This window comes from Danio rerio, chromosome 23 (assembly GCF_052040795.2).
Source record: "Danio rerio strain M-AB ecotype USA chromosome 23, GRCz13ab, whole genome shotgun sequence".
In the NCBI taxonomy this organism is placed as follows: domain Eukaryota; kingdom Metazoa; phylum Chordata; class Actinopteri; order Cypriniformes; family Danionidae; genus Danio; species Danio rerio.
This window is the reverse complement of record NC_141043.1, coordinates 15,950,388-15,964,623: the sequence shown is the minus strand read 5'-3', so window position 1 is coordinate 15,964,623 and position 14,236 is coordinate 15,950,388. Positions and strand designations below refer to the sequence as shown.

Below are 14,236 nucleotides of genomic sequence, written 5' to 3'. Positions count from 1 at the left end.
TCAGTGGCGCACCTCGTAAGACGCATGTGATCATGTACTGACACGTTTGAGCATAAACTCGGCTCGAATCCAGCGTCTGATGAACTCTTTCTTCTTTTTTTCCCCGCTACATATCAGATTTTGCCCACTATTTATCATGAGAAAGACAAGTAGGAATCATCAATAAGTTTGTGCATCATATTTTATTTGCACATTTATTGAATTGAAATGTTTATGATTCACGCATGCAAATTCATCTTCAGATAGTGTCTTTATAGCAATGTGCGTGCAGTAGATTGCTCAGATTACATTGGGAAAACAGGCGACTGCTGCAAATTGTGCTTTAATGTTTGGCTGGTCAACTGTATGGTATGGAAACCTTACATACCTACTAGATGAACCCGTCTCATACAGCTGCCATTGCAAGGCTCAGACACTTTGTAGAGAGGAATTTAACACAACTACCTCTAGGAGTCGCCAATGGAAATAAAACAGACACACACAAAAAATGTGCGTACGCCTGCCAGAAAGCTGCCGTGAAGCTGCGCACATTCCCACGTTCAGTTCATTGTTAGTAAATCCAAACGTGAGCGATTCTGAGCGTGAAACCTGGCGTACGCAAAGTTTTTGTGCGTACGCAGCGTTGATACATGAGGCCCCAGGGCTTTACATTAACATCCGTCAACCTGCTAAATGCGGCTAAATTTTAGCTGGGGCGGGTTAGACAGCCCCTTCCACTAGCCACTTTGGCTGGTTGAAAATTTATTTTTAATTGTAGTTTTCTTAAAAATAGGGTTCAACAATAAGGATGGCCCAATATTCGTGCAAATGCGATCTTAGAATCTAGAAGCAGCATGACTAACAAATAAAATTTTGTTCGTGCTGGCAATAGAAAGCCAGTTGAATACCAAATGAGAGAATAATCACTTGCGCCAACAGCGCATGTGATGCGTGATACTTAACTGCAGTATTTTTTGAGGAGAACTTTTACCAAAAAAACCCATAAGGGTGCTGTCTATCCAGAAATTTATTTAAAAAGTAGTGCCCAGATGTGGGAACGAAAATCATTTTCTAGCCACTTTTTCTAGGTTCACCTTATGGCCTAACTGTTAAAACATGCGCGCATTTGCTTTCTTTAAACAACCGTGCCTGGAAACGCAAGGGGTGTGATTGTTTCTCTTTCAAATAGACCTGACAAAAAGTTTTGTTCATGCAACCACAGTCCTGTTGGTTTCAAGAGCTTGAGATTGGTCTTTTTGTAAGCAGCACCGGTTGCTTTCGTTTAAACTATTTTTTTGTACAGGTTAAACTAGAAATATAAGTATAGTATACAGCTAAATTTTGCTTGTTTTGACACATTATTTAAAATTTGTGGCTAAGAACTAATTATTTATTTATTTTTAGTGTGGTTAGAGATAAATTTGGTAAATCCTTTGAGCTCTGAAAAGTCATGTGAAATAAAAACTAACTGTGATAAAACACTATGAAACCATGACCCATGTGCTCATGCTCACTGAACAAGCTCATACACAACATACACAAAAAGTCAAATAAATTAAGAGGCATGTGGACTTACCACAAAATCTAAATTAAGTCATTTTAGCATGTCAAATTCATATTTATGCATAAAAATATATTTTCCCAACAACAAAATTGTGGCTAGTGAAAATGGCGAGTGGCTAGTAATGTTGGAAAACTACTAGCCACACTGGCAGGTGTTCAAAAAAGTTAATGTCAAGCCCTGATAAAAACGTGTGTGTGATTATCGAAGTGCTTCTGACATCTGATCCTTTCAGAAACGGACAAACACAGGAGTGACAAAAGAAAACACGAAAATACAAAACACACGAAAAAACAAAGAAACGAACGAATCTTTCAGCAGCCTAAACCATGAACAAACTACCATGTTTATCATCCCCTTTTGGACTATTATGAACTCAGAATGACGGAATTACTCTCTAACAGTGTTTATATGTGCTGGCGAAGATTAAAGATACAGATGAGAGGTTTGCTCTGAGTGTGGGCTATATGTTGCGTGTTGTATTTGAACCCAAATAAGGACTAAATATGCTGCGTGTAGTTTTTCTGTAATCTCTTGGCTGTGTATGAACATGGTGGTTCTTTTGTTTTCATTTTGGCTAGCTCCACACGTGCTCGTGACGTATCTCTGTAACCAGTCAGCGTTCAGCTGCGCTTGTAGCTTCACCTTTTGGTACCCTTTCTCGTGTTTGGTACCCTTTTCGAAAGGGTGCCGAAAAAGTGGTACAGTACAGTTCAGTTCGGTACACCATTTGACAGAGGAAACGGCCATACAAGTGTACCAAACCGAACCGTACCGTACCACTCAGTGGAAACCGGTTATAAGGTTCTGTATGTGTTCATATATGTTGCATTTATTTATTTATTTATTATATATAATCACAGACGTTACAGTAGGCTTTTTCACACATCATTGATCTGCAGTTATAATCAAATCATGTTCATAAAAAGTTAGTAATAAATATTTATACACAAGTATTTATGTGTTTAAAGCATCTGTTTTGTGAGAAGTGTTTCTCATATGATATGTGAATGACCCTTACAGCTTTACTGTAGGCATTTCCCTTAGCGAGAATGATGTCGACTGAAACTTTTTGTCGTACTCCACGCCCACCAAAAGGTACCCTTTGTACCCTTTAGGCAGTGTAAACGCAATGATAAAGGTGTACCGTTCTGTACCAGTCAAAATGGGTCATAATATGCTCCACAAAGATGTTAACTGCCATGAGCAATAATATTTGTCTTTGTGTGTCTGTGTTTTCCAGGTCTTCGTAAATGAAAAAGTGTGATGAAGAGCATCTGCTCTGGCCATTCCTCCTCTCAGTTCCTCTCTCCTAAAACACTGTCTCATCATCCTCAATCAGCCCTTCCTGCTTTAGACAGAATTGGAGAACCAGCTCCCTGATTTCCAGCTCTGGACAAAACGCAGCCGCTCCGACACACTCTTCCACAGTGGCTGCAAAGCATATCTAAACAGAAAGCTCTAGTGTTTTGAAGGGTGTTGTGCGTGTGTGTGGTCCATGCTTTTGAGTTTGTTCACATGTTGTGGTTCACTGAGTTCCAGCTCTGTATGTATGTGTGTGTGTGTGTGTGAGGTCATTGTGTGCTGTTTACTTTCACTCAGGATTTGCACAATAAAAACGGAGAGAGCTGAGAGGTGGAAAGTGGGCGCGGAGCATAAATATAAAACAAAGTGAGACGACTTCTTGTGGTAGTCAAAAATAGAATCAAGGAAGTGTTAAATATAAACTTGAGAAAGAATTCGAGCTTTCTGGAAGTTGTTTTGTGTTGTAGCGTGATGATGGATTAGCTATGGTTCCATCCTAACCTAAAAGAACACTCCACTTTTTTTGGAAATAGGCTCATTTTACAACTCCTCTACAGTTAAACTGCTGAGTTTTGCCATTTTTGAATCCATTCAGCTGATCTTTGGGTCTCGAGGGAGAACTTTTAGCTTAGCTTAGCATAATTCATTTAATCTGATTAGACCATTAGCATCTAGTTAAAAAAGTTCATAACATTTTTCTAATATTCCTGCGCATTGATTTTGCACAGCATCTGAAAATAGTTCTGAATCATCTCTCACACATCACCACGATTGCAGCGATCACTACAATTGTATTTTCAGGTGCTAATATAATTGCTCCTGCTGCAGCAAAGTTCCTTGATTATTATGCCGGAATTAGCGTATAGTTCGTAGACATATCAGCCTAGATCATTTTCCCTTGGTCTTAGTACACAATGTAACCACAGAAGCTTTAAATAGGAAATTTGTCAAACCCCTTTGGTCATTTTTGAACAAGATAATAGTCTAATCCGATTCCATGATCTATGCTAAGTGGAGCTAAGAGCGCTCCTGCCAGACTCAGAGATCGGCTAAATGAATTCAAAAATGGTAGAACTCACCTGTTTAACTCTATGCTGTAAAAAAAAATCTGTAATTTTGCGGCTTATTTCCGGCACCCCAAAAAACGTAAAATAACGTCCGTTAAATTACAGAAATTTACAGTAAAATAACGGATGTTTACAGAAATTTCCTTAAATTTAAATTTCTGGTAAATTTCTGTAATTTAATATCCGTTATTTTATGGTAAATTTCTGTAATTTAATATCTGTTATTTTAAGGTAAATTTCTGTAATTTAACGGGCGTTATTTTACAGGGTTTATTTCCGGCACACTAGCTGCGGAAATAAACCGTAAAATTACAGATTTTTTTTTACAGCGTAGGTGACTAGTAAAATGAACCCATTTCTGGAAAAAGTAGAGTTTATCTTTAATTTGTATGAAAAAATGGAATACCACAGATATAATTAGCAATTAAAGCTTTGTTTCAATTCCATGTGTTGAGAACAAAATAATCACGTCCCTGTAAACTGGTGCAATAAATAATCAATGTAAGTCACTGCAACCAGGGAAACCGCTGTAGCTTTATTTGACTGAACAAATGATGTTATGTTATCTTGCGTCGACGATTGGGAATGGACTCTCATTTGATAAATGTATTCCCATCATTGTTTATTCATCTCTTCATCATTCTATTACAAGTGTTTTATTAAATATTGAAAGGTGTTTTGTGCATCTTATTTGAATCTGTTTTTCATTTTTTCCTCAAAATGTGCATAACATGTGGATGGAAACATAGCTAGTGCCACTGTTTTTTGGTTCTGTAATCTAAAGTGTTGATATCTATGCAGTGATCCCAATATCACTGTATTTAGACACTTAAAGTGATAGTTCACCCAAAACTGAAAATTCGGTCATGATTTACTCACCCTCCACTTCGTCAAACAACAGTTTGACTTGCTTTTTGTCTGTTGAACTGAATTTTGGAAACCGTTAGCCATTAACAATATCATCCTATAGATGTCAATGGCTGCTTTTTTTCCAGCATTCTTCTAAATATTAGTTTTTGTGTGTTCAACAGAATAAAGAAACACAAACACAGTAAGTGAGTACATTTGTATTTTTGAGTGAACTATCCCTTTAACATTAAAAATGTACAGTGCATCTGGAAAGCAATCATGGCACTTTACTTTTTCCACATTTTTTTGTTACAGCCTTATTTCAAAATGGATTAATTTATTTCCTCAAAATTCTACACACAAAACCCCATAATGACAATGTGAATTTTTTTTTTAAAATTGTTGCAAATTTCTTTAAAAAAAAATCCTGAAAAATCACATGTACAGAAGTATTCACAGCCTTTGCTGTTAAGCTCTAAATTGAGCTCAGGTACACTCTGTTTCCACTGATAATTCTTGAGATGTTTCAGAAGAGTTCACTTGTGGTAAATTCAGTGGATGGGACATGATTTGAAAAGGCATACACCTGTCTATATAAGGTCCCAGGGTTGACAGTGCATGTCAAAGCACAAACCAAGCATGAAGACAAAGGAATTGTCTTTAGACCTCTGAGACAGCATTGTCTCGAGGCACAAGGCTGGGGAAGGTTACAGAAAAATTTCTGCTGCTTTGAAAGTTCCAATGAGCAGAGTGGCCTCCATCATCCATAAGTGGAAGATTTTGGAACCACCTGGACTCTTCCTAGTGCAGGCCGGCTATCTAAGCTGAGTGATCGGGGAGAAAGGCCTTAGTCAGGGAGGTGATCAATAACCCGATGGTCACTGTGTCTAAGCTCCAGCATTCTTCTGTGGAGAGAGCAGAACCTTACAGAAGGACAACCATCTATGCAGCAATACCCCAATCAGGCCTGTATAGTAGAGCGGCCAGATGGAAGCCACTCCCTACCTAGAATTTGCTAAAAGGCATCTGAAAGACTCTCGGACCATTAGAAACAAAATTCTCTGCTCTGATGAGACTAAAATTCAACTCTTTGGAGTGAATGCCAGGCATTATGTTTGGAGAAAATCAGACACCGCTCATCACCAGGCTAATGCCATCCCTACAGTGAAGCATGGTGGTGGCAGCATCATGCTGTGGGGATGTTTTTCAGCAGCAGGAACTGGAAGACTAGTCAGGATAGAGAGAAAGATGAATGCAGCAATGTACAGAGACATCCTGAATGAAAACCTGCTTCAGAGTGATCTTGACCTCAGACTGGGACGACGGTTCATCTTCCAGCAGGACAATGACCCATAGCACACCACCAAAATATCAATGAAGTGGCTTCACAACGACTCGGTGAATGTCCTTGAGTGGCCCAGTCAGAGCCCAGAACTAAATCTTATAGAACATTTCTGGAGAGATCTGAAAATAGCTGCACACAGTCACATTTCTGTTTTCACTTTGTCATTATAGGGTATTGTCTGTAGAACTTTGAGGAAATTAATAAATATGATCCATTTAAAAAAAAGGCTGTAACACAAAAAAAAAAAAAAGTGAAAAAGGTGAAGCGCTATGATTACTTTCCGGATGCACTGTACATTTCATCAAATATGAAACACTTGTGAAATCACCTAAATAACAAAGTGATTTGTTTGTTTGCAGATGCTTTGCTTGATAATTTAGGAACACTTTACAATAAGGTTTTATTAACATTAGTTAACAGCAATAATTAAGTTGAATACTACATTTAATAATCTTGAAAGTTGAATTCATTCTTTGCACATCTTTACACAACCTTACACAACACAAGATGTTTTTACTCATTGTTTTCTTATTTCTCCGTTGAAAGTCTATGTACCCAAATCTCTGACGCTTTAAAATATTTGTAAATAGATCAAAAATAATTTCACATGCATCAAAGATTGCTTAATTACCAATTGCTAATTCATTAACTAACATAAGGAGCAGCTGTATATTTATTAAGTGACTAACAAAGGATGTCATGCCTAAAAAAATGCTTACTGTATGTTAATATTAGCACTAATTAATGAAACCTTACTCTGAAGTGTTTCTGATATATTTTTTGCGTGTAATCCAATTATATTTGTGTAGTTTAAGTTTAAATTAAAGAGATAGTCCACATAAAGTGACTTCTTTTTGTCATAATTCTTCTAGATACACTGGAGAATCCTGGGGGAAAAAAAAGTCATTGACTGTTTTTTGTACTATGGATGTCAATGGCTGCTTTTTTCCAACATTCTTCAAAATATCTTCTTTTGTGTTTAACATAAAAATTAACGTTTACCATTTGAGTGTGAGTAAAAGGTGAGGTGGCATTTTTTGGTGAACTATCCCTTTAATTCATGAATGTTTTTGGGTCACTGTACATGCCCATCAGTATTTGTAATCCTCATAATCATCATTTATTGCACAACATGCTTTTATAGATCACAAACTATTTGGGCTTCCTAGTCTCTCACTACGATTCCTACATAACCTCACTCTGTTACATTTCATTGTTGTTTTATAGGTCTAGCTGATATAATTGTAACATAAAAATGGTTCTTTGGTATGAATGGTGCTTATAATCAAATATCAGTCAACAAATGTCCTTAAGTGATTATGAATATTGGTTGAGTGTCTGTCAATGTCCTTCAATGTAGATGCAGAACTACTGTAACTGTTTGATAGAAACATAAACCTTAAAGCACAAACTGATATTGGCATGTTCGGACGAGTGGCTGTGTGTTTCTTTTTAAAATGAGATGTGAAGGCCAAAGGTCAGTATAACCTTCATACATTACTCATTCAGTGGTTGAGTGGCTTGTTTGTGATCCCAGATGTTTCATATCATGAGACTCATGTACTGTATTTAGTCTGATGGTAAAGAAAGTGGGCAAAATGGTGCTCTTAAAGGAATAGATCACCTATATTGCTTCGTTTTTCCACCTAGAATGAAAAAGGAGAACTTTTGAAGAATGCTCACGCTGCAAATTTCCATTCAAATAAAGCATGCAAAAAAAATAAATAAATGTATAGGGGTAAGTGGTTTCATGATGAACATTGTAACCCCAGGCCACACCAAGCCAACGTCAAAGAAAATGGTGACAATGAAAATCAACTGTGTCTGGACCAAAAGCTGCACATGAACACTAAACGGATGAGAGTTACATTCTGTTTCTGTGTAAGAGGATGTATCTTTTCTCCCCTGCGGGTGGCAGTAGTGTGTATTGTCATTCCACAAAGGGAAACCGTAACTATACTGTAAAACAAATACGTAGTTTTACGACTAATTTCAGTCAGCTGGGGTGCTGGAAAAAACGTAAAATAACGCCTGTTAGATTACAGAAATGTACTATAAAATACCGGATATTAAATTACAGAAATTGAAATGTAAGAAAATTTCTGTAATTTAATATCTGGTATTTTATGGTATATTTCTGTAATTTAACAGGCGTTATTTTACTGGGGGGGGGGGTGTTTACCCTAAAATTACGGATTTTTTTTTTTTTTTTTTTTAGTGTAGTGCTGCACGTATTCAAACTGAAAACAAAGCGGGTAGCAGTATCTTTGTTGTCATTTCACAAAAGGAAACCAAAACTAGTGCTGCTCACATACAAACCGTAAACAAAGCAGCATTTACAAACAATTTGCTTAGTTCTCGCTCACCATACACACATTTACCTGTAATTATCTCTCATAATCTGATAATTATTTGTTTATTCATTTTCCTTTGGCTTTGTCCCTTATCAGGGGTCGCCACAGTGAAATGAACCACCAACAATTCCAGCATATGTCATTGGACTATGGGGGAAACCGTAGCATCTGGAGGAAAGCCACACAAACACGGAGGGAAAATGCAAAATCCACACAAATACGAACTCGCCCAGCGAGGACTCTGACCAGCGACCTCCTTGCTGAGAGGTGACAATGCTAACCAACATGCTTTCTCTGATAATAATGTAATTTGTTAATATTTAAGAAATGCTGTGAAATGACACCTGGATTCTTTGTGTTCCCTATTGACTTGCAGTGTTTGCTTAGTTTTGTCACTTTACTTTTAGTTTTCGAGCTTTAATTGATTCATAGCTAAACGGGCCAATCAGAGTGCTCTCTTTCACCATCGGGTTTTGTCAATTCTAAATGTTTAATCAAGCCTCCTAGCTCTGACATTAACCTGGTGAGAGGCAACGTGTGAACACAGTAAACCACAGGTGTCAAAGTCAATTCCTGGAGGGCTGCAGCTCTGCACAGTTTAGTTCCAACCCTAATTAAACGCACTTGATTAAACTAATTGAGTGCTTTAAACTAGTTTAATACCTACAGATAGGTGTGTTGAAGCAGGGCTCTGCAGGCCTCCACCCCTCCAGGAAAACACCCCTGCACTAAACCAACTAACCTGACAAACACAAACCAACAACAGACTATCGGTAAAGTGTGTCCGAGCCTCAACATCCATGAAATCACTCCTTCCATTTAAATAAATATTGTCTTAGACTAAGAGGACTATGGATTTGTTTCAGCAAATATGCAGGGTTATCATTAAATTGCCAGTATTACTGGATTCATTTTTTTAAGCATCATTATCAGTTGTTTTACAATGTGATTTTGTATTTGATTTCATGTATTGACTGCATTTTTAAACAACACAGCAGACTTTCATTGCTAAATGAATCAGAACAAATCACTTGAATAAATGTTTCTGTGATTTAATTGCACCCAGATTTAGTTACTTATATGTAAAACTGCTGTTTTGTCTTCTTTTAGATCTCCATACATTTACATAATAACTCTTATGACATTATCTTTGTTGTGATGCCATCTTGAATGGACAGTTCACCCAAAAATGAACACTCAGTCACTCAGACATTTACTAATCCTACACTTATTCTGGATCTGAGATTTCAGGAAGATATTCTGAAGAATGTTGCGAAAAACAGACATTGATTTTCATAGTATTTTTTGTTTCTGTTATGAATGTCATTGACAACATTCTTCAGAATATCTTCCTTTGTGTTCAGTAGAAGTAAGAAATTCATAAAAGTTTAGAAACACGTGAGGAAATTTTCATATTTGGTCAGACTATCCCTTTTCATAATTTTATCAAGACCTTTTTCAGGCAGTAAATGTGGGTTTTGCTGATTAGTTAACAAATCTAGATTCTTGATAGATTCACTGTGAAAAACATTTTTTAACAGTACATTAAGTGGTGTGTTTAAACAATATAAATCTAAAAGTCTTTGCGTTGTGTGTTTTCGCCTAATGAAAAGGAGCAGTGAACATTTTTCAGAACATCTCACTTTGTTTTTCACATTTTAAGCATAGCAATGGTTCTGGTACAACGTTTAGCTATTAGTTTATCAATTGTATGGCAAATAAACTAACATTTTTCAGCATAATAACATTAGCTTGCCCTAATCTTGTACAATGTTCAGTTAGATCATCATATTGAACATGGATTTATCCTGCCCTCTAGTGTTCTGTGTCTGTCTTTACAAGACATCTCAACTCTAGACCAGGAACAAAAATAATTGTAATTATGTCTGAAATACTCATACTGTACATTTGTTATTGAGTGTGGAGTTTAGAATATTCAATATAGGTCAGCAAATGATAGTCTCCTGCGCATACATGTTGAGAAAAAGAATGATATAAATTTATCTTGCACCTCTTCCTCTCGTCAATATGGCTCTGTCTCATTTTACAAGTGTTTTTTGTTAGCACTTTTTATATCTCTTTCCCCTGTTTGGTCTCTTCTCCGTAGTTCTCCATTGACTGCCTGTCCATCGACGTGTTTGCTGACCAATGTGTAAATAGATGTTTGTCAATAAAAAGATCTGCTTTTCATTTACTGATATGACTTGTGTTTGTGTTCGGTCTCAAACAGGCTCATATAGCCTAATCATAATCACTGATTTTGGAAAGATTCAAAAGCTTTATGAATTTTTTTTTTTAATCTTTATAGCTAGCAGTTTGAACGTTTACTTGAAAAAAAATTTTATACTGTCATTTATACATTTGTAATTATTTATTGGGGGCTAGAGCTTTTTCTAAATCTATTTGTCTGATTTTGCTTGAGTAAATATTTGAAACGTCATTATGTCTTACAGCAGGGGAGTTGCTAGACCCCATGTACTGGAGCACGTGCCAAATCAAATCACTTTCATTGTCACATCAGCAGCAGCACGTGTGCTGTGATGAGTGAAAAGCTTAGGTGCTGGCTCCAGACAGTGCAAAATACAGACAGTGCAAATACTACAACATACAACAGCATACTCAAAACAGGACAATGTAAAATTGGCAGTGTTGACAGCGATATGTACAATGAATAGGTGTACACGTAATTGTAGGCAGTATTGTTTTAAGTATAAATTGGTTAAAGTGCAGTGCATGCTACATGTTGATGGTGAGAAGTGAGGGGTATGGAAGAGTTTGTGTGGGGTGTGTTAAGTGTTCATCAGCCTGATATTCTGAGGGAAGAAACTTTCCTTCAGTTGGCTGGTGCGTGACCGGATACTGCGGAACTGCCTGCCTTAAGATAGCAGAGAAAAAAGTCTGTGGCTTGGGTGGCTGGAGTCGCTGATGATTCTCTTGGCTTTCCTTATGCACCGCCTGGTGTAGATGTCCTGGTGGGAGGGAAGCTCACCTCCTACGACGCGTCCAGCAGTTTGCACAATCCTATGTAGGCCTTTCCGATTGCTGCTGGTGCTGTTTCCATACCAGGTGGTGATACAGACTGGATGCTCTCCACAGTGCAGATGAAGAACGAGCGGAGGATGTGGCAGCTCATTCCAAACCTACTGAGATGCGTGAGAAAGAATAGGCATTGTTGTGCCTTCCTCAGCACTGTGTCTGTGTGAACTGTCCATGTCAAATCCTAAGCGATGTGGACCATACCTGCCAACATTCGGATCATAAAATCGGAGAGATTTTATCCAGGAGTGTGCAAGAAAGGCGTGGGTTCAGCGCATCAGGGGACTGTACCAAAAAGCTGAGGAATTCCTGGAGGTTTCCAGGTGACAGAACAATACGAGAGAAGGGCGGGAGATGGGTCTGAAATCTCCCAGGAAAAACAGGAGTGTTGGCAGGTATGATGTGGACTCCAAAAAACTCGAAAGTGCTGACTCTCTCCACCGGTGTCCCATTGATGATGATAGGAGTGTGTTCTGTCTTCTCTCTCCTGAATTCAACCACCAGCGCCTTGGCTTTGCTGATGTTGAGTGAGAGGTGGTTTTCCTGACACCACTGAGTCAGAGTGTGCATCTCATCTCTGTAGGCCATCTCATCATTATCGGTAATTAGGCCCACCTAACCACTGTGTCATCAGCAAATTCAACGATGACGTTGGAGCTGTGTTTGGCTGTATACAGTCATGTGTTTACAAGAAGTACAGGAGTGGGCTGAGAACACAGCCCAATGGAGCACCAGTGTTGAGGATCAGTGTGGCAGGGTAATGTTGTACCATTCTGACAAGAAGTCCAGGATCCAGTTGTGTTTTTTGTAACTATAGCCAGTGCCCCATTAGATGCTTTGAAATACACTTTACTTTATATGCAAGTGAATTTATTCAGAGTGGTAATCCCAGAGTACAGACGTTTTTCTCAATGTGCAACTGCACCAACGCTGATGTAGTTTAACCAAAAAGCAAACTGAGAATGTGCGCAAAAAAACATAGGCTACCCGAGCACCTCACGCACCGCTCCTGCATGCTTGATGCTGACGAGCGCTGCTCTTCTCGAGGAAGGTGAAGCTGCAGGCCCGGAGACCCAACTGCACGCTCAGACCTGCGCGCACAGTCCTGCACTTCCAGACCTATCGTTTTCTCAGACAGTGCCACCTGCTGTTGGGTTGAGTGAAGCAGCAGGTACAGAGACCCGACTCTACGCTCAGCACTTTGTAGCAAGTAGGAACATTAGAAACGCCGGAAAGGTTATTGATTATTAAAGCATTTCCTAAAAATTACCAGGTTTTATATAAATCAATATGGTGTAAAATATTACACTAACAAACAATCATTTCAGTGTTTGATTTGATCAAAATTTGTCTCAAAAGAGCATTATTTTATCATATTTACAGCTTGCTCTTATTTTATATATTATTGTAATATTCTGGGACAATTTTCTAGCAATGTTTTCTGGCAAAAATAAAAAAAACTTTAAAGTAAAAATGTTAAAATAAAACGTATATTATATAACGTAATTATTATTTGAAACATATTTTAGTGCTATGTAGGTCTACAGTACGTATTACTGTATTATCTTTCTGAAAGTGTTATCAAAGACAATAACTGTAACACAATAACAGTTTATCAATTATTGATAAGTTCTGAAATGATTACAAATAAGTTTTTTGGAAATCAAAAATTTGTTACTCTGCATAGAATTTACAATATGAGCTCTTAAGTTAAAGCAAAAATAATTTGCTTGTGGTCTGTATTTTTTTCCTAGATTGATATTACAATTTAAAAAGCAGGTCTCTGCCAACACTAATACAGTGCACCAAATATTGCAAATACTTCATTTTTTTGCTCTAGAAATGAAAAATCTCCCCAACAAGAATGTAAAGCATTTATTTTATGTTATTTTCTACGTAAAAAAAATAATTATTACTCCAGTTATCATTTTTTACCATTTTTCTCTGCATTGTTTACAACTTGACTTGTAGGACCTCAAGAAAAAGTACACAAAATAAAGTTTGTTGTGAGAAAATTACCCAGAGTACTATAATTCATTGTAGCTATGTGAAGAAGTTTATTGTAAGAAGATAATATTAATTTTCTCAACGTAATACGAAACAGTGATAAATCATTGATAAAACAGTGATAAATTAAAAAACAACAACAAATGTCTGGAAATATTGAAGTAACTGAACAATATCTATTTACAAATAGAAATGCATAAAAATACTACAGAATTAATGCATTAAATCTAAATCTAGTATGTTTAATATTTCATATATGTATTTTATTCAATCATAGCGTAATATTTTAAAGTAGAAAAATTGTTTGTTACAATTTAGAAGCAGCTGAATTTAATTAAGGTTAGTCGATCTTTTAAACAGCAGGTGACACTGTGAGGGTCTGCAAGTGCAGGTCTAGCCGTCTGAGCTAGCAGATCTGAGCGTGTGGTTAGCAGCTTCATAATGTTGGCTCTTCTCCCGGTGAAAGTACGCGTTGTGAACATGCACGCCGGAAACAAAAAAACGGCGATAGAGTATTTTATGGGAGAGTGTCGGCACGCAGTGACTGCTGCAAGTCGACAAAACATACATACAAAATAATATAATATAATAATAATATGATGATGATCTTATTTATACTTTATAATATATTTATAGATTTTTTTGTATAAAGCAAAAAGGAGGGATGATGAGTCAGGGAGAAAAAACCCATTTCTCGGCCATGAGTTGGGTCTACAACACACAACAGATAATT

General features: G+C 37.2%; 1 protein-coding gene across 3 annotated transcripts in view; it reads left to right on the top strand.

The window, feature by feature from the left end:
• Positions 1-4,602, top strand: part of nkain4 (sodium/potassium transporting ATPase interacting 4) — a 140,539-nt gene extending 135,937 nt beyond the window's left edge. For 2 of the 3 annotated variants that reach the window (XR_015522531.1, XM_087304851.1), the window contains one exon: positions 2,784-4,602. Coding sequence is in view for 2 of the 3 variants with exons in the window: in XM_087304851.1 (XP_087160977.1) it covers positions 2,784-2,797 (14 nt within the window). In the remaining variant the exon portion in view is untranslated. The remainder of the gene's footprint in view (positions 1-2,783) is intronic. The other variant, NM_001113646.2, reaches the window with a different exon arrangement.
• Positions 4,603-14,236: the final 9,634 nt, after the last annotated feature.